The sequence below is a fragment of the Mesocricetus auratus genome, unplaced genomic scaffold, assembly GCF_017639785.1.
Source record: "Mesocricetus auratus isolate SY011 unplaced genomic scaffold, BCM_Maur_2.0 Super-Scaffold_100008, whole genome shotgun sequence".
Lineage (NCBI taxonomy): Eukaryota > Metazoa > Chordata > Mammalia > Rodentia > Cricetidae > Mesocricetus > Mesocricetus auratus.
The window spans coordinates 43,416,847-43,443,680 of NW_024429192.1; the positions used below are offsets into that span (position 1 = coordinate 43,416,847).

Sequence of the window (26,834 nt, forward strand, 5' to 3'; positions counted from 1 at the left end):
AAACAGAAAGTGAGTGAGTTAAATACACCTTGGTTATTATATGACATGTCTCAAGGGGAAGAAAAAAAAAAGCCAAAAGAAAGAACCGAAGACAAGTATTTCTACAAATTTTAAGCGACTACATAATCATTTAGCACAATGGATCCTTACCAATTTTTAAATAGTATTTCTCATAACTATTTCATTTTCAAGTTTAGAGTTTAGGCTTTACATTAATTTTAAATGCAGTAATAGAAACTCCTTTTAATCTACTGTTTTCTGCTAATTTTAGAGAGAAATTAACTTAGTATCACACCATTTCTCTTTTTTACTAAAAGATGACATTGCACCCCTTGTAGTCTGTGTGTCTACTCAAACATGTTTATACACTATAGTGCTTAAAAGCACATTTATGAAAATGTTTCCATGGTTGATATGTAATAATCCACGAATACAATGATAAATGAAAATACATAAGACATGTAGAAGTGAAAATTAAAGAAACCAACCATAAAATCTAAAAAAAAAAAATAATATTCCAAAGACCAAATAAAACACGCATCAAATTAGGATTTTTACTAAATTAATAGGAGTAAGCAGATGATAACTGGTTAGCAGTCACAATTTCCTCCATACATTGAAAGTATTCATTTCCCCAAAGCCACAGCGTTTATATACTGAGATTCACAGTTTCTGGGCTTATTTTTCCACCACTTAAACTGTGGATCATTGCTATCATGTGAGAATGTTTGTTCAACTCGTCTTGCTGCAGTTTCACCAAAGATTCTTTCTCTTCCAAACGACCTTCTAGTTGAGCCTTCTGCACTTCTAGGGAGGAAGCCTAAGGAATGAAGAAGGAATAACAAGAAATAGAGAATAAATATCCAGAATGTTTTTTTCACCTGAGATATTTTCAATGTCTCTTTATAGGAACTGGAACTTTTAAATTATCTTTTAAAGCCAATGATAGCAATCAGCACACAGGAGGTAGGCAAGACTGGTTCTCTCTCTCTCACACACACATACACAGAACCAATATAGCAGCTACATAGTACTTAAAAACTAACCAGATTAATGCAGATCCCCCCTGAACTATAAACATTCCATCAAGTTTAATGCCCCTTATGTTACACTTGCTCTGGAATAGTTAGTTTTGAAGCTGGGTTGTTCTTATCTTCCTGGAAGTAAATAGGCTAGAAAGTACAATTCATAGTCATCTCTCAAGTTATACAATCATAATAATATACCTTAAAATATAGATTAAAATTCACAATGTTTATTATTTGAATCATATATAACTTCAGACTCCACTTCCTCATTGGTAAGTTACAAGTGTTAGTATCTGATATTTATATTTGTCAGCAAAGATAATCAACAGAACAATTTTTGGAGTTCTTTGCAAATTATAGGGTTCAAAACAAGTTTGAATAACTTACCACTTATGCAAGTAAAGAGAGTTATCAACCTATGACCTATGAACCCTTCTATGTTTTCTACACACTTGAAAGTCCCAAGTATGCACTTAAGAAAATTTTTTTTTGTTTTCTGAGACAGGGTTTCTTTGTATTGTTTGGGAGGCCACCAACGCCCGTCACACTTAAGAAATCTTTAATGACCTTAAATTACTAAAGAACCGCGGGGCAGTGGTGGCACATACCTTTAAACCCAGCACTCGAGAGGCAGAGGCAGGCAGATCTCCTGTGAGTTCGAGGCCAGCCTGGTCTACAGAGCGAGTTCCGGGACAGCTTCCAAACCTACACAGAGAAACCCTGACTCCAAAAACCAAAAAAGGAAAAAAAAAATTACTATAGATCTACCCTTGGGAGTAGCATCACTAAGAGATGTGTTAGTGGAAGAGTGTCACTGGGGTAGGCTTTGAAGTCTCAGATGCTCAAACCAGGCCCAGTGTCTCATTCTCCTCTCTCTCCAACACCATGTCTGCTGGTGTCCCAACATGCTTCACACCACAATGACAATGAAATAAACCTCTGAACTGTAAGCCAGGCCCAATTAAATGCTTCCCTTTATAAGAGCTGTCTTGGTCATGGAGTCTATTTATAGCAATAGAAATCCCACGTCTACACATGCTCATTCTATTCAAAAACTTTTTTTTTCATTTTCCTGCAAGAAAAACTGAGGGCTCTTACCTTAATACTCAATTCTTTTCTTATCTGTTCTGTTCTGCTTAGTTCTTTCCTAAGGATATCAATGGTTTCCTGCTTATCTTCCTTTTCCTTTAGTAAAACATTAATTTTTTCTTCTTGGGATATTGCCTTTTTATGCAAATCTAAAAGCAAACAAACAGCCATGCACTTAAGTAGCTATTATAAAAGGAAAAGATGATCAAATAGCTTGTTGGAAATATGTTTATATGAAATTTACCGACTTAAAAATAAATACCTCAAGAGAGGGAGATAGCTCAGAAGGCAAAATGTTTGCCATCACCTGAATTAATCCCTACAACCTACCACATGGGCAAACCTCTATCCTCCATAAAAAAGATATAAAAAATAAACAAAATACTCCCAAATCCTTCCTTTTTGCCAGTACTCTATATAAAATAGCAAGTCTTTATGTTTTTCCTCGACTTCCTCTGCTCCAAATAAGCATGGCAAGAAGAGGATGGGAGGGCGGAATGAGGACAGGATGGGGACTGGATGGAACATGCAGACAGTAACAGTTACTGGAAAACGGTCGGGGATCAAAAAATATGGCAAATAAAGCAGCTTGGTCTCTGTACACTAAGAAAGATGAATTAGAATAGTAAAGGTCATTTCACAGATAACAGAATTTAGAGAACAGTAACTTTAAAGTTACCCAGCACTGCCACCTACTGTTATGATAAAAATTTTACTTTAAAAATCCCTAGAGTATAAGAAAAAGATCACATTTTCTACTTGATCAAATGAATGTAAATGCTCTAAGAAAAGGGAAGTTGTTTAAAAAACAAGGAAACTGGAGTATAAGAGATGGCTCAACAGTTTAGAGCAGCTCCTTTCATGGCCATTTGCGCGCATGTGCATATATATCCCAGCTATCCACATACACGCAAAGTTAAGAATAATAAAGACAGTATCCTTAAAATTAATATAAGAAGTAAATAGTACTAATAAACTAAAAAAACCAATGCTCTGATTTTCCTCCAAAGCAAAATATGCTGAAAACAGTGTTTCAAACAAAGCCACTTACTTGATAATTTACATTCTCTGTCTACTAACTGGCCCTGGACTTCTTTTCTCTGTTCTTCTTTCTCCATCAACTGAGCAATAGTTCTGAAGTTATAAAAGAAAAATTATTGAATAAAATTATTTGTACAATTATCTGACAAATTTATGTTATAATATAAAAGAAAAAAGAGGTCTACTAGCTATTAATAAAAAACAATATATTATGTAGAAAGAGAATCATTGTATTTGCAAAATAACAAATAATTAGGATATAGAACTAAGGTTTTACTTTTCATTTTGCTGCTTGAGTGACTCATTCAACTTTTTCACTGTCTCAATCTGTTTATTCAGGGACTCACAAGTGGTCTGTAAGTCAGTATTCTTCTTTTCCGTAGTCTCATTTCTAAAAAGACAAGGACATGTGTCAGTGTCTTCATGGAAGAAAGCAGCATAGACACCTGGAAATGTCTAGTGAATTATAAATGCTTATGCTCCTTAAACTATACAATTTACTGAAAGAGCTCATTGCAGGGCATAGTAAATTATACTCAATGACACTAAAAGACAAGTTAAGCAAGCAGTAGCACAAATTTCTGTGGTATTAGGTAAATGGCATGAAATTTCTAACATTTAAGTAATTTTGACTTGCTGAAACGACCAACAGCAAGTTCTAATATTAATATTAATTGTGACACCTAAGTTCATTCAATAATTCCTTTACAATTATATATGATTATTTGCGTGAACAGGAGGGGTACACGTGTGCTATGGTGTGAGTGTGTGAATGTCTGAGTACAGTGGCTCTCTCCTTCCACCATACATATTCAGGGGATCAAACTTGGGTTGGTAGCAAGTACCTTTATTCATTGAGCCGTCTTGCTGGTCTGTCATTCCACATTCGCTAATGCAACAGTGCTTCACTATCAACCACTGCTTGTTCTAGGCCATAATGATCAATTAGTGACCAAAATGAAGAAACTTGTTTTTAAGAAGCTTAAATCCAGATAACCTGCGACTATAAATACATATAACCTGTTGGTCTGTGTAATATTTGCAGGTTGATATTAGAAAACCAATGAGTTTTCTCTTTCCTGTACTAGAGTATTTCTCTCACTACCAGTATTCCTTAGTTGCCTGTGGTTCTATGCGTAGGGCTGAGGACTCATGGTCTCTTCCCTATTCTCTTTGGCTTGTCTATTGTTGTTCTCATTCAGTTCACATTTAGGCAGTCTTAAATCTCTTATGAACTAGATATTTCATGGTGACACAACAATTTAAGAAATGTTTAAAAAATTCTTTAGGGTTAAGGAAATGTGGCATGTTCACTTAGATTCTAACTTTACACAGAAACTTAACTTGATTTACCTTTGAACAAGTTCCATGTAGGACTTTGTAAGTATTTCATGTTCTTTAGCCACAGACTCTAACTTCTTACTGTGTTGAAAGAGATGCTCAATATCATTCTGGGCTCTTTCTGACTCCAGCTGTTGTGACTTCAGCAACACACTAAGCTCTTCATTTTTTCTCTCAGCTTCTCTTAACATACCTGCAAGTGTTCGTGCCTCAAAAGAAAACGAAACATGCATTTTCCACTATCACGTATACATACATCAAGTCGCAATGCTTGGATAAACATGTTATCACATAGCTGGTGGTGGTTCCACTGAATTATTTTGTCCAGTTATTTAAGCTTAAGAACACTATGTGATGTTGGCAGTACAACAAAACTGTCTAAAATACTTCTCAGAATGTATTAATTAATTCACACATGCAATATGAAAAAACTATAGCTGATAAACTGCACAATTTAGAAGAGCTACCAAATACTAATTTAGTATCTCCTGGGCTATAGAAAACTATGTTAGTCATATATTCTTAATTAGTTCCAAATCTGATTCAGGTTTAAAATCATAATTATTTTAGATTCTACAGAGTTTTGGAATATTCCACATATATACGACCCACATCTAAACACAAAATTTATTTATATTTCATTTCTCTCATATATATATAACCTGAAGGTAATTTTATGTACTTTTGTTTATTTTATTTGTGTGTGTGTGTGTGTCTGGGTGCATGCATATCACTACGCTTGTGTGGAGGTCAGAGCCTAACATGTGGAAATAAGTTTTGTTTCCACAATGTGTGTTCTGGGTACCGAACTCAGCTTATCAGGAATCGTGACAAAGGTCTTTACCTACTACTCCATCTCATCAGTCCAACATTACTGATTTTCAATCAGTTTGGCTTTCAAAAGTTTGAAGACTAAAACTACACCATTATAAGCTTTAATTTAACAGGCTGTTCTGACAAAAGCAATTTCAACATGACCAGAATAATAGAAACAAATACAGCCAAAAGATAAAAAAATTAACTCTCCATATATTATTCAGGTGAAAGGATACAGTCCTTAGGGGTAGCCATCAACACTAAAATGCTAAGTTTACACACATCAGTTTTTCATTTCAGGTAAGAATCAAGATACTAAAATCATAGATACTTGTCTAGCATTTAAAATTAAGCTAGCATTAACTAATTAACTGGGGAACACAGCCTAAAAAAGCAGTAATTAGAATAAGGAATGGATACTATCTACCACTTTGTATTAAACATTTTCAAATACGCCTTTAATCCCAGCACTCGCGAGGCAGAGGCAGGTGGATCTCTGTGAGTTCGAGGATGGGCTGGTCTGACAGCCTCCAAAACAATACAGAGAAACCCTGTCTCGTAAAACCAAGAAAAAAAAAATCAAATGTCTGATAGAAACCTGTGCCAACCCTATTACTTTTAAGGCACAGACTATAAAAAGGGATAACCATTAGTGTTATTTTATGAGCTTTTCAGCAATACAGATAAGACACTAAACTGTATAATAAAATGAACAAGATGCCCAAAAAACATACAATGTAAGAGGAATAAACCCTTTCAATATTACTAATTTCCTTTTGTGGCATTTAGAAGTTCAATGCATCTGTCAAGAAAATGAAAGCATGCTAAAATACTGGGGAGGAGGATATTTGTCCTCCTTTTAAAATCTTTTTTGTGTATTTTTAAAAATAAACACTTGAATACTAAAAGGTTTATTTTGCAGAAGATTATGCTTTTATATTATTATTATTATTATTATTTTTGAGACAGGGTTTCTCTGTATTGTTTTGGAGCCTGTCCTGGAACTCATGTGGTAGACCAGGCTGGCCTTGAACTCACAGAGATCCACCTGCTTCTGCCTCCCAAGTGCTGGGATTAAAGGCGTGCGCCACCAACACCTGGCACTTTTATATTATTTTAATACATGTTATGGTTAGTGTTGTTACATTAGGGGTCTGAAATGACCTGGGAAATGGGTCTCTGGGGGTTACCTGATTAGTTTAATTGATGTGGAAGGACCTGTCTCAATTTTCGATGGGACCGTTCCCTGCAAGGGATCCAGGAATGCATGAAATGGAGAAAGTGAACAGAGCATTAGAATGCTTGTCACTCTTCTCCCTGACTGTGCATGCAGTGTAACCTGTCACTACAGACTGCAAACACTTTGATTTCCTTGCCAACATGCCTATGAATTATAGGTTAAAATAAATCCCTTTCTCCTAAAGTTGCTTTAGTGAAGGTATTTTACTTCAGCAACAGGAAAAGGAACCAAGATAATACATAATCCAGAGATAGAATAAATGCTTATTTCTTCCCCCTTCTCAGTTATATTTCTTGTAATTTTTAAAATACTTTTATCCTGAAAAGATTTTAAAGGCATTTTACTTTTTAGAAATTTTAATCCCTCTTTCAAACTCTTACAATTTTATAATTTATTAAATAATGAATAAATTCCATGTGAATCTGCTAAGAATTTCGTATTATTAAGCAAAGTTTTCATCCATAAGGTATATATCATAAGTACCTTAATTATCAAACTTATAAAACATTTACCTACCATATGCCAAGAATGTATTGGGGCTTGGAGCCTCATAAGCGGTCTTTAATATCACAAGTAGAGGAGGGAAGTAGAGGATGTTCATATAGTATGGGAAGTACTATGAAGAGCCAAGCACAGGTGGAGACATAAAAGGAGAGCCAAACATACATGTGACAGCCATAAAAGGCTTGTAGGATGTGGGCATTTAATTGAAAACTGAAGATGATGAGGTATTTAGCAAGAGGAAAAGGCACTCTAAACATGGTTAAGGAATTCAAAGTTAAGAAAACATAAGATTAAGTTCTATCAAAATGCAAATCAGGATAAGCAGTTACCTTCAATTTACTAATAAAATATGGAAGATGTAGGGTAAAGCGAAAGTGATTTATGTATTTATTTTTGTCAAATTAAGGGATTTCAGTGACACCAGAGAGAAACGACAACTGCTATAGAGCACTGGGGAGACAGGATGAGGTACTTTTGGCAATCAGAATAAGGGAAGAGCACAAAACACAGAATATCACTAAAGTGCAGTGTGTGTCTGAGTAACAGACTTAGTATAGAAGACTATAAAGCTAAGTCTAGTCAGCCAAACTTGGTAAATAATCCAGTAGGAAAACAGTGATTTCCAGGTTTCTAAGTCAGAAAACTCAAGCAGTACATAGACCACTATACTACAAGTACATTTTAAATCCAGGGGTAAGTACTTTGCCACTGACAATACAGAGTTTCAAGCATTTCCCAAATGACTTAATTCAGCAACATAGTGCTCGGGAAATAAAATCTCTGTTTGCCATAAATTTGGGAATATTAACTTTTAGTAATGGCTAAAACTATACAACAGAAAAATGAGGAAGGAAGGGCTCAGAATATAATTCTGAGGAACTCTGACACTCAAGAGTAGAAAATTATTGATACATACACAAGCACATATAAATCAGCCCAGAAAGAAAATTGAGATGATAACGTAGTTAAAAGTAAAGGGAAGAATTTCAAAAGGAACTGCTTGCATAAAATGCTCAAGGCAATTCACCTCAGAGTTTCAACATGTGATAGTAGCATACTTGTAATTAATGCTGTGCATGTTATTTATTTCACTGATGAAGCATAGTGTACAGACCTCTGTCTCTGCTTGAGTTCGTTGACAACGATACTGAGCAATCAGTCTGTCAGCCTGTGCAAGAGCCAGGGCTTTTGCTTCCAGGAGATCTTGTAATCTGCTCTCTTTAGACTAGAAGAAAATACACTGTTAATGTCCATTGTTAAGGAAAACATCTGTGAAATGCGCACATCATCACACAGTTAAAATAAGCTTGTACTCACGGCTAATGTGGAAAGTTTCATCTCATAAACATCCATTATGTCAGATATTCTTATATCATTAATCTGATCCTTTACCTGGTTTTACAGAGTTAAAATCGGAAAATTATAAATTTGACAAAAGAAAAATTGAAAGTCTACTTTGCAACTAAATCATTAAAGCTGAAGAGCATATGTTGCATCAGGTGGGTTACAAATATTTCACTAATTTGGCTATGTGAGCAAGGTCCAATATTCATATGGTGATTTAAAAGTATTTCTAAAGTCATATGGTGGGCAGGCAGGATGGGGACTAGAACAAGAATGACAGCTGCTTTAAAAAAAAAAAAAAAGGTTTAAATTTTATATTGTTTCTTATCTTTGAAAAATGACCAGATTTTACTTTTAATGTCAAGGCATAAAGTTTCAGTGATCAAATCTGCATCTAAAGTTGTGAAAAATAAATGCTGTAATCAGAGCTGACACTTAGCTGGTCAAACCAAGCACGGGCCCATTTAGAGAGCTACTTATCACTCACCATTACTCCAGCCTGAAGTTTTTCTATTAGCTCCTCAATGTTCAATGAAGGAGCATTATCTTTCGAAAGAGGAGGTGTTAAGCACTTTGCTGGTGCTGAAAAAAAGTGACTTAAGGGCTGCAAAGGCATTTTCCTGGGTAGATGCTCGGTTTCTTGCTGTCTGTATATATTGTTTGCTGCTATACTTTCTCCAAGCCTGAATAAGAGTCAGGAAGAAAAAGCAATCACAAAAATGAAACAAAAGGCAGAGTTGTTATTGAACTACAGTAGTAATTTGAAATAGTCTTCTTTGGGGACTAAAGTCTTGAAATATACTGGAAATCATCTTTTAGGTAACCACGATAAAGCACAGTCTGGGGAGCATTCTCAATTTTCCAGGGGACTCTTTTGTGCGTAGTATATGTGACAATTCCATGTGTGGTTTGGAGTTGGTGAGTGTAGAGTACTTGCAATGAATACTAAGTTACTGTATTACAAAGAATAGTGTTCTTATCATAGATAGTATCACTAGGTCTCATCCATTTTCCCCTGACCCATCTTTTTCTCACACACTATACCTCATCAACGTGACTTCCATTCTGTTCCACTAAAAGCCAATCCTGTTTATGTCACAAGGCCTTTGGATGAGCTGTTCCTTTAGTTAAAACTATCAGAATAGGGTTGACTCCTTCTTACAGGTTTAAATTCACCTCTCTATAGAGGTTTTCACTAATGCCCTATGTAATATAAATAATTAGCTACTCCTCTCCATACAAATTCTATTATATATATTACTTAAAGTTCTAAATATTAAATCCCAAGTACAGACCTTTCGGTTCACATATTCTTTTCCCGATACAAATAAATACAAATAAAACAAATAAATAAACCTTACAGCATTTTTAATATACTATTATCTGAAATGAAAAAAATATAGTAAATTTTGGTTCTTTCCTGGCCATCATCTACTCCACCTTATGATAAAATACTGAATATTTCTTTCAGAAACCCCCCATTGACCTTTCCCAGCTCAATCAGAGTACGTGTAGTTCAGAAGACTCCTTGGCAAATAAACTAGAAAGGAAAAGTTCTTTCTACAAAAGGAACTAAAGCAACTGGTTTGAATTTCAGTGTCTGGAATCTATGTTCAGAAGAGGTGATTAAGAAAAATAAAAAGCACAACGAACACAGCTAATCAACTGCATCTATGTTTTCTTTGAGAAAGTAAATTTTGCCCTTTTCTATTACAGAAATCAGAATTTTAATTATTTGAAAGATTACTGACATTACAATAAAAGCTGTAGTTCATCAATTTATTAGTAAGTATGCATGGAGGATTATGCAGAAACACAGCACAACATTCTAGAGGGTATTAAGAGATACTGAAATGATTACAACTCACACTAACGCAGGGAAATCTGGCAGTGGAGCAGCTTCCAGCAATATTCCCAATCCAGACTGTACTTGTTCTCTATTATCTGATGTTAAAGCAAAAGCCAAAGGAGTAATCAAACGTGGATCCTAAACAAATCAGAAACCAGCAATAAGACTCACACAGAGCTGAGTCTTTAATCTAAGGTAAGAGTATTCTAAACTACTCTGACATGTAGTTACTATTCCTTGCATGGAGTTATACTTTACCTTGTAGCTATTTATACTCTGTTGCAATCCATAGAGAAAATAAGAAATATCCAGCAAAGAGCTTCATGTTTTAAATTATACCTACCAGAATTATGACTTAAAATATTTTGATAAATTTATACTGTTCAAAATAAAATGGTATTTAGGTACTGTTTTATTTCTAATAAATGGAAACTTTGAATGGCCAATAATTTCTAAATTAAAGCCATCAAATAAAAATTTGAACTAATGAATACAAATTAGAAAACTAAGGACTAAGCAGTACACTTCAAAGTCTTTCATGTCAGTATTTCACACTAGTACTATAAACTCTAAAATTACCTATTGTGAAAAACATCTAAAAGCTGAAGTGAAAAAATGACTTGCTTTTTTTTCTATATGTAGGTGTGATGGCTCAGAAAATATTAATATAAAGTCTTTACAATTAAAATGTTAAATGCTTTATAAGTACTTAAGTATAATTCAACCTTCACAACTCTCAATCCCTTCATAATTTCTCCAGAGTGGAGAATCACTAATTGCTGTTTGCAGTAAAGGTAACTGAAGTACAAAGACAGAAAATTATTTGCTCAAGCCCAGACTGACTAGCAACTAGTTCAGCCAACTATGAACCATGCCTCTTACGCATAATGCTCTTAAAAGAACCCATGGTCATTGCCTATGGCTTTAATTCAGTTTCTATCCTATCTGAAAATTCATTGTGGCCCTTCCTAAGCTACTTTATTGGCTTAATTCAGAAAAAAAAATTTGTTTTTTTAATAACTCTTAATAAACTAGGTAATATAGATAATTAACATGGGTAATGTTGAACCCTGCATTAAACCCAGAAAACCAGATAAAACCAGAATGAAGTCCTATGGGTTAAGTATTACATAATCAAATACCTCTAGCTCTATTTTTCCAAAAGCAAGCAAAACAGATTATAGTAGCATAGAATGACCTTTCTTGTATAAGGAAAGTAACAAACAGTGACATTCTTCTTTTGATGAATCTTTTTCTATCCATAAAACTCACTTCCAGTCGAGATGGTGGCGCATGCCTTTATTCCCAGCACTCGGGAGGCAGGTGGATCTCTGTGAATTCGAGACCAGCCTGGTCTACAAAAGCTAGTTCCAGGGCAGGCTCCAAAGCCACAGAAACCATCTCAAACCCCCCCACCAAAAAAAAACCCAAAACGTGCTTTCTCCAGCTGAGCTAAGTACGCTCATGAATTTTACAAAATTAGATGTTCCCTAATTCTTGAAGAGCAAATGAGGACTTGTAATATAGCCCTGTAATGGAGTACTTACATGGCATGTTTTAAGTCCTAGGTTTGTGGTAGAAGAGGGGGGAGTAGGAAGTAAAACACAATTAAATCTTTAAGCTAAGTCTGCTATAATTCTGCTTTCCGATAACATCTATAACTTTTCAGCTACTATCAGTGAAACTTGTAAGTAGCTATTTTCAGCATATCCTCACTAGTCTTATCAGGCCCTTTCTTTCAGATGTTTTCTAACCCCTTACTATTTTATGTCACCAACTCTGATCAAAGTTAAAAGTTCACCTAGGAAAGATGGCCCAGTTAGCAAATCTGAGTTTAAAACAGAGAAGCCACAACAAAGTGCTGGTATGTGCTTATAACCTCCCTGTGGGGAGGCAGAAGAACAGATTCCTGAAGCTCATTAGTCAGTAGCCTACTTTACTTGGTGAAGTCCAGAACAAAGAGATCCCATGTTTTAAAAAAAGATGGACAGGGCCTGAGGAAATTACACTCAAAGTATCCTTAGGCCATTGCACCTGTTTCCCATAGGTGTATAAACACACACACACACACACACACACACACACACACACACACACACACACACACACACACACAGAGTCTTTCCCATGTCAACATAAACCAAGAAAGCTGCAAGTACAAAACAATGAAAGGAAATGCTGGGAAATTATTAAAACCTAGAACCTAGAAGTTCTAGTCAAGTTTAGTTTCTAAGATATTATATGAGACTATGCTAATTACAAAAGATAGAACTGTCAACTTTTTTTCTCATGGCCAATCTACAAAAAATATCCTTTAAGGTTGTAGAATATTAAAGTAGATACTTAAAACAGGAATAGTGCATGGACTTATAATCCTAGCATTTATGAGGTCAAGGCAGGAGGAAGGGGAGTTCAAAATCAAGCTGGCCTACATGGTGATATGTTGTCTTCTGAACACACAGACAAAATCAAGAAAGAACCAAGGTAGAGGAGCTAGAGATGATGTTCAGACACAAGGACCTGAGTTTACTCCCCAGTACCCATCTAGAATGCAGGGCATGGTGACACATCTGCAGCTTTATTCCTAGGAGTGGGAAATAGAGACACAGGACAGAGACGGCTGATCTCTACAGCTCATCAATCAGTCAGCCTAGCTGAAGTGGTGAGCTCCAGGACAGTCAGACTGTGACTCAAAGAAAAAAACAGAACACAAGCAACTGGAGAAGACACACAACACTGACCTTCCACATGCAAGCACATACATGTATCTATACATAAACATACAACAAGACTATGTAAATATACATCATATGTACACACATGCACATGATAATAAAATGGGTGAAAAGTTTGAAGTTACCTGAAGGATTTTGTAGAAGCTTACTTCCATACCAGGAACCAATTGTTTTAGTTTGTTCATCAAATTAAGAGTCTTCAAAATTACATCAGCAGCAAGTTTGCTTTAAAAATAAGTCGAATTTAAATTAGATAACTAGAAAATTAGCATATTTTGTCTATAATTGTAAAATGAAAAATCTAACAAATTTGTTTTTAAAACTCAAGAAGTATTACTTTTAAGAATTAAAATATTTTTTTAAAATTAGTATTTTTAGTACTCAAGTTCCAGAAAGAACAAACTAGGATTGACTATAAGTTTCAGACTATTATTATCTACTCTTAAGTACGAACAGGGTTCAAATTTCTGTTGAATTAAATACAAGTATTAGAACATGGCTCATTTCATTCTTAGTAACCGTTTCTAAAATTAAAATCAAAACCAAACCTAAAATGTAGAGAATGAATTATACAAGACCATACACTCACTTTACTTTGCATCTGAAAGGGAGTAAAACATTTAAAAGAGGACTGGTGATTGTCCAATGGGTAAGGGTCTTTCCACCAAGCCTGGTGACCTGAGCTCGATCCACATGGTGGAAGGAGAAAACGCAAAACTCCCACAGGTTGTCCTGACATCCATACATGTCTGTGGCCAAGCGACAAAATACTTATTTTACACACACACACACACACACACACACACACACACACACACACACACACACACACACACGTATATGTACCAAAAAACTTAAAAGTGAAAAGGTAATGCTTGTTTTTCAAGAATACAATGGCTGACAATTATTTACAGAAACGGGAACAAATTATAGTGTTTGGCACTTATCAGTCAGATTTCCGTAAATATTCATTAGGAAAACTTGTTCATGAGAGAGAGGTAGCATAAATATCTGCTAATTACTCTGTGAGCATCCACCTTTAACCAAAGCTCTGACATGCAAAGAAGAGAAGAGTTGTCTTTGTTTTGATTACGCTTTCAGCAGGGATTGGCTTTCTGGTAATAAAACCATGTATTTTGTCATGCTTTTCTCTTAAAAAATGTAAGATTAATGAAGCAAAAATTAAATTACCAATGCAAAGTCAAAAGGAAGTTTCAGAAGAGAAATGTTCAGAATCTGTAATCTCTTTCACAAGCATGCAGAGAAAAAAAAGTCCTAATGAAATATAAACTACAGATGCAAAACCTTTCAGAAGTATCCAATGCATAAATCAAATTTCTAATTCAAAATTTAAACAATTTTCAGCTATCCTTTGAGTTAATGGAACATAAGTAAAGAAAATCCTTAAATATAACTGTATTTTATAATTTTTACTGCCTTTCGTCAGTATGTATTTTAGATTTAAATTACTCACCACAATTCAGAATCTGCTACCTTTGTTCCAAATCCCAGGTCAATCTTGCCATACATAAACTGTTGTTCTATCAGCGTGGTGCACTTTATAGTAGTCAATACTTTTACAATATGCATTTTCAGAGTGTCATCTCCACACAGAGGTTAAGTTTGGTTAAGATACACAGAAATCCAAATACTTGGTATATAGCGTGTAGCTATATATAAAACATAACATTCAAAATAATTTCAAATAAGTTATCGCATTGCAATCCAGTGTGATTATTTTAATTGCTTTAAGACATGTTAGAAAAGTTGAACTTAAAAGTATTAAAGCAACTAGTAAATAGCAAGAGATGTGCTCATAGAAGTGTCTGACACATGGTAAAACCAGAGTAAAGATATTTCTTCACTGGATGTGTTTGTTTATTTTGTTGGCAGTGGTCAAAATGTTTCAATAAACACTGAATGAATTATGGGGAGTTCATTCATAAACTACTATGACTATCAAAAAAAGGGGGGGGCAAGTTATGAAACACTTTTAAGGTTAAATAGCGCAACAGCATGCCTCTACAGCAGTGATTTTCAACCTTGGATACATGTTAGAAGCACATGAGTAGCTTAAACAATTACAAACACAGGAGATGGGGACTAAAATCATGAAAACTATACCAGTATTTGCTCATGCACCAATACATCAACCAAAGACTCACAGGAGCAATAACAGGCATTGAAATTGCAGGGGAGTTATGAGCAGCCAACCCAGTATACACTTCAAAGCTCAAACTGTAATTTAAAAATGGTCAAGTTTTTTTTTTTTTTTTCTAGACAGGGCTTCTCTGTGTACCAGTCCTAGCTGTCCTGGAACTCACTCTGTAGACCAGGCTAGCCTCAAATTCACAGAGATCTGCCTGCCTCTGCCTCCTGAGTGCTGAGATTAAAGGCGTGTGCCACCACTGCCAGGCACAAATGGTCATGTTTAAAGAACATTTATTGGGTTGGGAATGTAGTTCAGTAGTAGCATGCCTGACCTACTACTGAGGTGCTTGGCTTGGTCCTCTCTCTACAGTGGATGCATACACACATATACTCACTCAAAGATGTACCTAAAAACGTTAAACACAGAAAAAACAAACTGGAGAACTTTTTCAGGTATCCTTGAAACTTTTTAAATTTTCAGTTCAATATCCTGTCTCTGGCTATGTAAATGCATATTCATACATGTTTGAGTGCAGGTGTACATACACATGTCTGCACACACACATGGAGGCCAAAGGTAAACTTAGGATACCATTCTCAGAACCACAGTCCATCTTCTTTGAGCAGGGTTTCTCATGGGCTGTAGGACACCCATTAGGTAGACAGCTGGCCAGCAAACTCCAGGCTTGTCTTTGCTTCCCTAGCATTAGGATTACAAGCCATACCATCATGCTTTGCTGACATTTTCATGTGGTTGCTAGGGACTGAACTCAAGTACTCATCTTGCAAGGGAAGCATTTTACTGACTAAGCTATTTCCTCAGTCCCTTGATATAATATTTCTGACATTACACGAGAAGCTATAAGATTACAAATAGAGACAAAAATTGGAGTTTTTATACTTTTCATTTATATTATGGTAAAGGATATTCAATAAAATTTCAATGGCTTTGACCATCCTTTCACATTTTTTTCTTGTTAAGACCTCATCCAGATTTTGTTCAGTGAACTGAAGCTGATCAAGGATTGTAGGCAGCAGGAGGGTCACAAAACGGTCAGTTGAGGAACAATTACCAGTATCAATGACATCCTAGAAATAGACCAAGAAGAATTTAAAAGAAAGATGAAAAACCTAACTAAAACCAGTCAATATTAAGCTATAATATATTCTTTTTTTACACTTATTTTAACATTCCATTTATTCTATTTTAAAACTACATTTTACAATTTAACATTTAGCCAGCTTCTAGACATACCCTGGCTTCTTTCCTCAAATGAAGCTGTAAGATTTTATTAAAAAGACATTGTAAAGGACTCCATGATTTAAACATTATTCTAAATATATTCAGTATTTAATGATAAAATCATGTATTTGCCAAATGCAATTAAATAATAAGAGACTGACTTTAATAGTGTAAAGCCACAAATAATTTTAAACGTTTTATAAATGCTAAAACCAGTCAAGACTCAGAAAAACACAAAAAGCAATTTATGCATAAATTTTAATGAACAGACTTGATGACTCATATACATATTTGTGCACAGGATCCAATTATGAGATTGGAAATAATTGAGAAGAATGAACAGAGTATAAAAGCAGGTGAACAGCAGGCCATGTTAAATTGCCTACCAGCATAATCTACAGATAAGATTATTTGTCTTCGCTCTACTAAGTGCAGGCATCTGTTTGCATGCCGTCTGATTTCACTAATTAAGACCGATAGTTTATAGAACAAAAGGCAGCAAACAAAATGTGAAAGAGAAGAAAACAACCAAAGCACATGTATCCACACAAGAAATCATATAGATACTGTGTAGTAAACCATATAGTTTAAAGAACACTATATGTTTGTATGTATGAAAGAAAATACACACAAAGCATTCAGTAGAAACACAAAAAACACTAATACTTGTGAGTTTGCAGAAAAAATACCTCAATAGTTGAATTATAGACATTCTGGTTTATAATTGTTAATTTTATTCCATTAGAAGCTTACATGAAAGAGTCACAAAACAAATTGTTAAGCAAGCATCATGAAAATAGAAAAGTACATTTGTCAATCATTTAATTACCTCAAAAATTTCCTTGAACAACTCCAGTGCTAAAACAGAACAGTTTTCAGATCCATCCAAAGGCTGACTTAACCAACGAAGTAGAGCCACAGTAGGTTCTAAGCTCTTAGGACGGCTTCCCAGGATGCTGTTGCCTGATGGTGACTGTTCAAACATCATCTGGCTGAGCACATGGCGCAGCTGAGCCACTGCACAGAATGCAAGAAGTAATTCTAAAACCTGTGCAATATAAAGTCTTCATTAAATACCAACTTCATTGGGCTTTAAAAGACAAAGCACATGAAGACACTAAAAATGCCATAGAATTTTAAAGAAAACATTCTGAAAAAAACACTTAAAAGTAGCTTCCACTTTATAATCCTCTCATTCTGATTTCAATATTGATTACAGGAGTGTGAGCAGTTTCTAAATCTTCAGAACAGCAAATTTAGATTTTCCTGTACATTTTAGTCTTTAAAAGTATAAAACAAAATGTCACACTTTTACATACCTTTGAAGAAGAATCAGGGTCCTTTGCATTTAGAAGCCCTAGTACTTGATGAAGACAGGAAGAGAAGTGTTCATACCTAGGTTTAAAGGTATACATTAAATGACAAAGCGGGGAGAATTGTAAGCAATGGGGGTAGATTTGATCAAAACACATCACAAACGAGTATGAAATTCTCAAATAAAAAATATTCATGTCAAATGTGCTTACAATGTTTACATAGAATATTATTTGATATATGACATAGTTTTGTATCAATAAATCCATCTCAACTTGAACTACTCCATGTGAAAAGTGTATTTTCTATAACCTGAAGTTCTGCAACACAACACATTCACTTTAGCATTTCATCTTTTTCCTAAACATCTGTGATAAGAATGGGTATCAAGTCAGTGTCATAGATAAGGGCATCTTTTCCTTCAGAGTGCCTTCCTTTTACCTGGCCTCATCATCTTTTGTGGGTGTCAACAATACCCATGTGTCTCTATTCTGGCTGTCACATAATGCCTACCTAAAATAAATTGTTAATGTCTTTTGGATGTGCTCTCAACAGACAGAAAGTTGACCATGTTTAGCAGCAGTGAGACTGCTTAATTAATATTCCTTTCATCCTCTCAATAGCATTCTCTCCTTCTCCCTTCTGCACAGAATAGATCCCCAAGAACCATGTCTAGCTTGTCTTCTTGTTTCACAGCCATACCATTTGTTAAAACCTCAGTCTTGCCGGGCACCTTTAATCCCAGCACTCGGGAGGCAGAGGCAGGTGGATCTCTGTGAGTTCGAGACTAACCTGGTCTATAAGAGCTAGTTCCGGGATAGCCTCCAAAGCCACAGAGAAACCCTGCCTCAAAAAAACAAACAAACAAACAACAACAACAACAAAATCCTCAATTTCGAATCTGCTTCAAAGTCTAACAATGTTGGGTTTTTAACCAGATATGAGAAACTCACACAGCTTTACCGAGCCAGACCCCTTATTTATTCTGTCAACTTTCTTTCTTGATTTCTACAGTGTCTCATTCAAATATGCATTGCTTTATTTTGCTACCTTTCATGCACAAGCTCATTATCTTTATTTAAAATATGGGAAAAACAAAACAAAGAATCCCATCTGCTTAGAGCTCCCCCTATTTGCACGTGCAGACAAACTTGTTTTTACACATTTTTTTTCTTAATTCTCTCCTGTTCTGTTCATAAACATTTCATTTTGGTGTGCTGCAAGCCTCATTCTGTCATCTTTAGCAGAGTATTTTCCCTTTCCATTCAGTGCTTCCTATTCAGTTGTCACTTCTTTTCACTTATACATGTGTTCAAGCATGAACTTTACTTTCAACCATTATGTCCCTTTAGTAGTATTCAGAGGATCGGATGTTCTCTTCTAGCCTCCAAAAGGACCAGGCACACATGTGGTGCATATTCTTGCAGGCAAAACCCCCATATATATAAAATAAAAATAAACTTCAAGAAAATACTAAAGATAAAGACAAAGACTCTAACGCAATAAACTCTTTGAAAGTAAATGCTACTGACTTTCAAAACAAGTAACAAAAAAGAACTGGAGACAAAACATAAAAATGTTTTGGAGCTGGAGAGATGGCCTAACCATAAAGAGTTCTCTCTGTCACAGAACCTGGGTTCAATTCCCAGCATCCATATGGCAGTTCACACGTGTCTTTAATTCTAGCTCCAGGGATCCAAGGCCCTCTTTTGGTTTTCACAGGCACCAGGCAAAATGTGATACACATACACACATGCTGGTTCTTACTGATAAACATACCTGGTAAGATAATCAGCAATTTTAGGATTTTTAAGGAGATCCATGAGTAGGTCGACTGAGTACTTTCTTGTTAGGGTACCATCACCATTTATGAGAATATTAAATATTAGCTGGAAAGTCTGATGAATGTTTCGAGAATGAAAAAGCTTTGAAAACAGTGAGAAAAGATTATTATGTACAAGAAACTGGTTGACATCTTAGTGACTGTAAAACGTTAAACACTATGAACTCAAAATTACCTTTTCCCCTACTTCTTCATTTAGTGTCAAACTAGATAATATTGAAAGTGAAAACACAACCACAGTCAAACTGCTGTGTGCTAGGAAGCTTATGAGAGTTCGATAAAAGGACTTCACATTACTCTGAAGGAGAAAAGAAAATGAATTAGAAAAAAAAAACTCTACATTTTGGTTGAAAAAATATAACTCTACATAAGGACAAGCTTAGTAAACATTATTATGAACTTTTCAACACATGGTTATTACTTTTAAAACGAAAAATATTGCTACTTTTTAAAGGGAAATTTTACAACACAGATAAGTAGAGACTAAAAGACTATTTGACATACACAGAATCTAGGAGAAAATTTTCTTGTTTTGGTAAAGGTACCCAAATGGCATGTGCAAGATCCTAGGTTCCACTCAGCACTGGAAATAAAAAAAGAAGAGAAAAAGAGAAGAACTTGGAAGAATTTAGGAATAGAACCTACTATAAAATATACATACATATTTCAAATCCTCAACTTACCAAAGTTTTTATCTGTGTTTGAACAGAAAGATTGTGCCGACAAAGATTTGCCAATAATCCCAGACAAGGCATTGTTAACTCATCTTCAGAAGATTGACTGTTGCAATGACAAAAAGCAAGTGTTTTCTCAATCACAGAGTAGTTATTATACCTAAGTTCTTTCTTACATGTAAAACAAGACTATCATATTCTGAGTACTACATTTCTTTTAAGTTTTGAAACTAAATTATCCAATTCAACTATGCCACAGAATACAGAAATGGTCTTAGAACGACCATAAATGTTCACTTTAATTTTTTTCTTTCTAAATTAGTTTGTTAAATATTTCTATGAAAATTAAATCTGTTTTATGATACTCAACCTTGAAATCACCCAACTGGAGGAAACGGACAGTAATCTTAGTTTAAAAACCTAGAAAGCTGGTAAGATGGCTCCGATTTAACGGCACTTCCGGCTTTTTTAGAGGGCTGGGGCTCAGTTCCCAGCATCCATACTGGACAGCATATGACTCCCTGTTAATCCAGCTCCAGAAAATCTGAAGCCCTCTTTTGTTCTCCAGACACCGGCACATACATGGTGTACCACAAATATGTACTCAGGCACAACACACACACATATAATAAATGAAAAAATCTGTTTTTTTTCAAGCTAGAAAACATTATTAAGAAGAAATGATCTACCAGTTTAGTTTAAAAATAAACCAATAAATTATCTAATTACATGTTTTGTTACATACTTACATATGACCAATTAGGAATGTAATTAGGTCATCTATATGGGCACCAGAATGGAAAAATTTGACATTATATGTTAACCTCTGCAGGAGTTGAATGCACTGAGAATAAGAAAATAATTGTGAGTATACACATGAAAACATATTGCTTACTCATAAAAATGGACTACTGCAAGTATTTTGAACATACCATTTCTGGAACTAGGAACCAAACACCAGAGCAAGAGCCATGCCATTTCTTAAGTTTAATTTTATTTTCTGACTACTACTAAGAACCTATGGAGTCATGTCTTAATTTATCCTTTTCTACATATTTTATCTCATGGGTTGTCAGTTACGGTTTTAGTGGCACCTAATTGTGATCCTGTGATTTAAGCCTTCGTTTCTCAGGATGGTATTGCTGGGAGGTGGCAGAACCTCTAGAAGAAAGGGCCTGAATGGAAGTCCTTAGGTCACTGGATGTATGATGTATTTCCCATGTGACCCTGTTAGTACTTCTCAAGAAAGTTATAAAAGGAACAAGCCTGGTCGCGGTATCTCTCTTGTCTAACCTGAGATATAATTATGTCCCTCCCTTCCTATTTACCATGATTACAGCCAGAAGAGCCTTTGCCGGATCTAAGTTCATATAGATAGTATGTTCCTGAGTCACCAAAATAAATACACTTTATTCAGCTGTAGTAACCAAATATGCCCAATCATCTTACTTACATTAAACTTAAGTGGGGTATGAATGAATTTGAGGATATCTCTTTCCCTCTACATTTTATCTCTAAAAGTACATGTCAGTTTAATTGGTCATGTTTTTCTTTCTTGCAGCTGATTACATTTTAGATTCAATAAAATGATGGGTGCAAGAGTTTTCAAATTTTGCTAAACAAATATAAACCATAGCTTAAAAGTTTTAAGATGTTTCTTCAATGGTCTGAGACTATATACCAACTCAAATTATAATTTTAACATGAATAATTCACATTTCAAAAAGTACACATCTGTGTTCTTCAACTACAGTGTTGTAAGTTAAAAGTGGTGATAATACAGATCTGGTTCTCTCTGTCCCCTTTTTGAGAAATATTTACGTAGTCTGCATGTGCTACTAGCTCCTAATAAGAACTATGCCTGACAATGTCATGTCATCATATAAACTGTAACTTAAGTAAATAAGAGGACTTACTATTGTGGAATAGAGTATTTGTTTAACTATATAAAAAATGTGTTGCATTTGTTTGTGTTAAAGAATAATTGTTTAACTATGTAAAGGTGTGTTGCTTTTGTCTATGCTGCATTTGTTTAAGTATGTAAACGTGTTCATCTTTACCTCTTCTGCCTAAGAAACTTGATTGGTCTAATACAAAGCTGAATTGCCAAAAGCTATGTGGAGGAGGTGTAGGTGGAGTTCGTGGGCAGAGAGAAAGGAGAGCCAACCATTCAGCCAACGGGGCAGCCTATCAGGTAGCCAGCCAGCTAGGGGCCAGCCAGCCAGACATGGAGGAAGCAGGAAAGCAGGATGGACAGTACATAGATGAGGTAAACAAGCTTCAGGGCAGCACACAGATGAATAGAAACAAGTTAATTTAAGTTAAAAAAAAAAAAAGCTAGCTAGAAACAAACCTAAAGCTAAAGCTGAGTATTCATAATTAATAGTAAGTCTCCATGTCATAATTTGGGGGTTGTGGTCTAAGAAAGCCTGCTACATTTTACCACTTCTTGTCTGAGAATAAAGAAAGGAAAATAGGTAGCAATATACTATGATGATCTGTATACCTGTAAAAACACTGAATCGCTGTGGCAAGTGCTGCTTCGACAAACCACTCCTGCCAGCACACTATTCAGATTGTATATACTCTGAAGACAGTCTCTGGTTTCAGTATCTACAGCTACAAGTTAAAATAAAATGGCATAAGATACATCACTTGTACATGCAAATCATTCCGTAATAGTGAATGAATTTTATGTCATATAATCTTATCTTTAAAAAGGATAAAACCTGAGATAGCTGTTGAGCTTTGAGTTTTTGAATCAGGATCTCACTCTGTAACCCAGACTGGCCTGGGCCTCATGGCAGTTCCTCCTGTCTCAGCCTTAGAAATGCTGAGATTATAGGAGTAAGCCACCATGGCTGGCCAAGACAGATTTTTTTTCCTTTTATTAAATTAATGACCACCAATTTCAAAGTACAAGTAATTCTTTTACACAGAATTAATATCAAAGAAAAAAACCCTTGTTTTACATATGTGGAGAAACGTGGCTATTAAATTAACAGTTGAGGTTGGGGGTATATGCCTACAATCCTCACTTAGGAGGATGAGGCAAGAAAATTTTGAGTTCCAGCTCAGTCCAGGTTACATAGTATGCAGTCAGATTATCATTTTAACTTCCATTTGAATCCAAGGACTCAAAATATAAAGCTGATTACTTAAAAATATACAATTTAAATTAGAAATATACATATCAAAGCATTAACTAAGATTGTGTCCCTGCAGGTAGAAATGATAAAGACTGGGATGATGAATAACAACTCATGCCATTTTACTATTATGTATGTTATCTAATGACAGCTACTAGTCAATGTATAATTATTTAATTATGTTTAATCGGAATTAGATTCAGCTCCCAAGACTTCAGATGTGTAACAAGCCTATATGGCAAGCAACTACTCTATTGAACAATATATATGTGTGTGTCTGTATATATGGATACACTCAGGAACTCTTTTGAGAGAACTATAAGTCTAACTCTAAACGGTTCTAAAATGAAGAAAATTTTTTTTAAAGCAAATCGTTCTTGAAGAAATTTTATAAGTCTATCTGTCCTTTAAAAATATTAAATTCAGGGCTGGAGAGATGGCTCAGTAGTTAAGAGCACGGGCTGCTATTCCAGAGATCCAGAATTCAATTCCCAGCAAACACATGGTGGCCCATAACCATCTTTAGTGGGATCTGATGCCCTCTTTTGTCATGCAGGCATACATCCAGATGGAGTACTTGTATACAAAAATAAAATCTTAAAAAAAAATTAAGTTCATAGTCTTCCAAGCTCCAAAAAGAAAGTATGAACACATTACCCAGTTGAGACAGCAAACTGATAATACTTAGGATCAGTGAAGCACTTATGTTTGGGTCTTCAAGAAGTTCTACAAGGCAACTTAAACATTCACTTGGCAATATCTGATGTGATGTAAACAGTCGTGTCAGCTTTTGTCCAGAAACTACCTATAAAATAGGAAGCAAGTGTGTTAAGTGCTGGCAATTTCTATTTCGTCTCCATTTCAAATAAACCATTTTTTCTGAAGTGCTACTTAGCTCTCCCTTTCCTAATTTAGAAAATTCACACCTGTTGTTTTCTCTGCCCACATACAGACTCTCTCCTTCTCTAGCTGAATTATCTGGATTTCAGTTTAACTTAACTTTCCTCAGAAATGTTTTCCTAAGCCAATTAGAACACCTAAGTTTTAATTATTACATAGCCTAGCGTATACTCTTACTTCTTCCATGTATTAGTGAACTAACATTTATATATTTTCTATACTGTACTGTACTATACTGAACACAGATTAAAAACATACACCAGAATTTTGGTAATTTGAATGTAATTGGCCCGCATAAACTCATAGGGAGTATGTGGCTTTGTTGGTGTAAGTATGGCCTTGTTGCAGGAAGTGTATCATTGTGGAGGCAGGTTTTGAGGATTCATATGTGGTCAAGTCAGGCCCAGTATCTCAGACCACTTCTGTTTTCTGCGATCAAGTTGTAAGAATTCTCAGCTCCTTCTCCAGCAACATGTCTGCCTGTGTCCTGGCTTGCTTCCCACCATGACCATAATGGACTGAACCTCTGAACTGTAAGTCATCCCAATTAAATGCTTTCCTTTGTAAAACTTGTCTCTTCACAGAAACAGAAACCCTAAGCAAGAACCAAGTAGATTTATTATTCTGAAGCCTAGTATACTCATTTCATCTTCTCTCAGGATGAAATATGAAGCCCAGTAGATAATGACTGATTTCAGGCTGAGCTAGAAGTTAGGAGATTATGCAGAAACAATAAAGTTAAAAAGAATACTTTTAAATGTAGCAAAGATAAGATTTAGTAATTTTTACTTTTCATTCCAGTTGTTTTCATGAGGGAGATTCAATATAAACCTGGCATTTAAAGTCAAACATTTTGTTACTTTAGAATTGGAGTAATGATATATATATATAAAACAATATATATATATTCATTCATATTCTAAAAGGTCACATCTAAGCAGATTCCTTTAGTAAACCTTGAATCATTAGAGTCTAAAACTCCTTTCTGTATCTTCCTTCTATTTTCTCACTTTCTTACGAAGCGTTGCTCTTGGAATTTCACACTATCTATTCCCTAGTAGAACATGTTTTAACATTAGTTAATGTCTGTAAGACTGTAAACAAATTGGTAACTTATCTTGGGGTCAAGAACATTCTGAACATGGTCTCTTTCACCTGTTAATTTTAGCCATCTAGAAGATGAAGACATTTTCTGTTTTAAAGATGACTGGAACTGGACTTGTATCTCAATAACATTCTAACATATAGTAGTTAGTTAATACAAGGCAAAAATTAATTTTTCCCATTAAAACTAGTTTATTTTAATGGTAATACTTACATAGCACTTAGTCTGGCCCTGGCATTGACCTAAGTGCTTTACACACACTAACTCTTTCATGTTCACAACTCTACATGCTAGATTTGTATTTGAGTAAACTGAGGGATACGCTGATGACAAAGAAGCACAACTAAGATTTACACTCCAAAGAACTGAATCCGTACTTTCAATACCCAGTCACATGGTCAGCAATGCCAAATACTGGCATCAGCTACTAGAACAGATCAACTTGGCCCTGACGACCAGGAAATGACTCAAAGCACAGGTTTTGCATGCTGTTATTAAGTCAATCTATGGCAGCAGCAGTTCAGAAAAATGAAAAAAAAATCTCTTCTTTTTATACATACTCGTGTACCCTTAGAATCAGCTTTTAGTTCTCTGCATGATGATATCGACCATTAACAAGATAACATTGTCCTCAAAAAGGTAAACATTAAGAACTAAGGATGGGATGGTTAAGTGACTGATGCCAGGGTCAACATATTGCTAGTGCTACAATCTTTTGAGAACAGTTTATCGCAATACAAAATAAAAATGGATGTGGACTGGATGGCTCAGTAGATAGAAGACTGTACTAAATTTTTTGCAGAGGACCCGAGTTTGAGTCCCAGCGCTCATATTAAGCTCCAGGTGATATAATGCCCCCTTCTGCCGCCACACACACACACACACACACACACACACACACACACACACACACACACACACACACGTTCTCAAAGTTGTGGGAAAGAAAATGCAGCCTCAGCATTGCAGCCAGAAACTGAGTCCTAACCTGGGTCTCTCACACTATCCGCTCCCCTCCTCCTCCTCCTCCTCCCCCCCCCTCCTCCCGGGCAGGCCACCGTGCCCCTCTTGGCACCCACCCGAACACGCACACCCAGTCGCTGTCACCAGTGCAAGGACAGTGAAGGGGCTGCAGGGAACGCCGGGGCCGGGCCAGGCCAGCAGCGACAGGGACACAGGAATCCCGAAGGGGAACCCCTACCTCCAGGTGCCTCAGGAGCTGAGTGGCGTTCGCCTCCGACTTAACGGCTTTGTACTGGCTGATGCTCAGCAGCAAGGACTTCAAGCAGGCGGTGGAGTCCATCCCGAGGCGCCGTGCTGTCAGCGGCCACAACCACCCGCCCTGCAGCCTCCAGCTGAAGCCGCGCTTTTTTTGATTTTTTTTTAAGCCCTTCCCCTCCTACCCCAGCCGTTTCCGGTTCCGGTCGTCCTCCGGAAGTCTCTGGGCAGCCCCCGGGACTGCCGCCTG

The 26,834-nt window shown here is 35.8% G+C and overlaps 1 protein-coding gene across 1 annotated transcript; it reads right to left on the reverse strand.

Annotated features, from left to right (window-relative positions):
- Positions 1–540: 540 nt before the first annotated feature.
- Positions 541–26,812, reverse strand: Cip2a (cellular inhibitor of PP2A). The gene is made up of 21 exons (XM_005074778.4): positions 26,568–26,812; positions 24,019–24,166; positions 22,719–22,831; positions 20,962–21,056; positions 20,222–20,318; positions 19,714–19,836; positions 19,475–19,620; positions 17,701–17,776; positions 17,211–17,429; positions 16,068–16,227; positions 14,462–14,603; positions 13,113–13,212; positions 10,272–10,390; positions 8,891–9,086; positions 8,377–8,451; positions 8,174–8,284; positions 4,512–4,708; positions 3,436–3,549; positions 3,169–3,251; positions 2,127–2,266; positions 541–820 (listed from the first exon to the last, which is right to left on the reverse strand). Exons 1-21 carry the CDS (start codon positions 26,667–26,669, stop codon positions 650–652), a joined length of 2,727 nt encoding a protein of 908 aa, XP_005074835.1. The 5' UTR covers positions 26,670–26,812; the 3' UTR covers positions 541–649.
- Positions 26,813–26,834: the final 22 nt, after the last annotated feature.

Coding starts and splice junctions, on each gene's coding strand:
- Cip2a (XM_005074778.4), bottom strand. CDS start 26,669: ATGGACTCCACCGCCTGCTTGAAGTCCTTGCTGCTGAGCATCAGCCAG. Junction 17,777..19,474: donor ATTGCTGATTATCTTACCAG/GTATGTTTATCA, acceptor CTTTAAACCTAG/GTATGAACACTTCTCTTCCT. Junction 821..2,126: donor GAAAAGAATTGAGTATTAAG/GTAAGAGCCCTC, acceptor TTCATTCCTTAG/GCTTCCTCCCTAGAAGTGCA.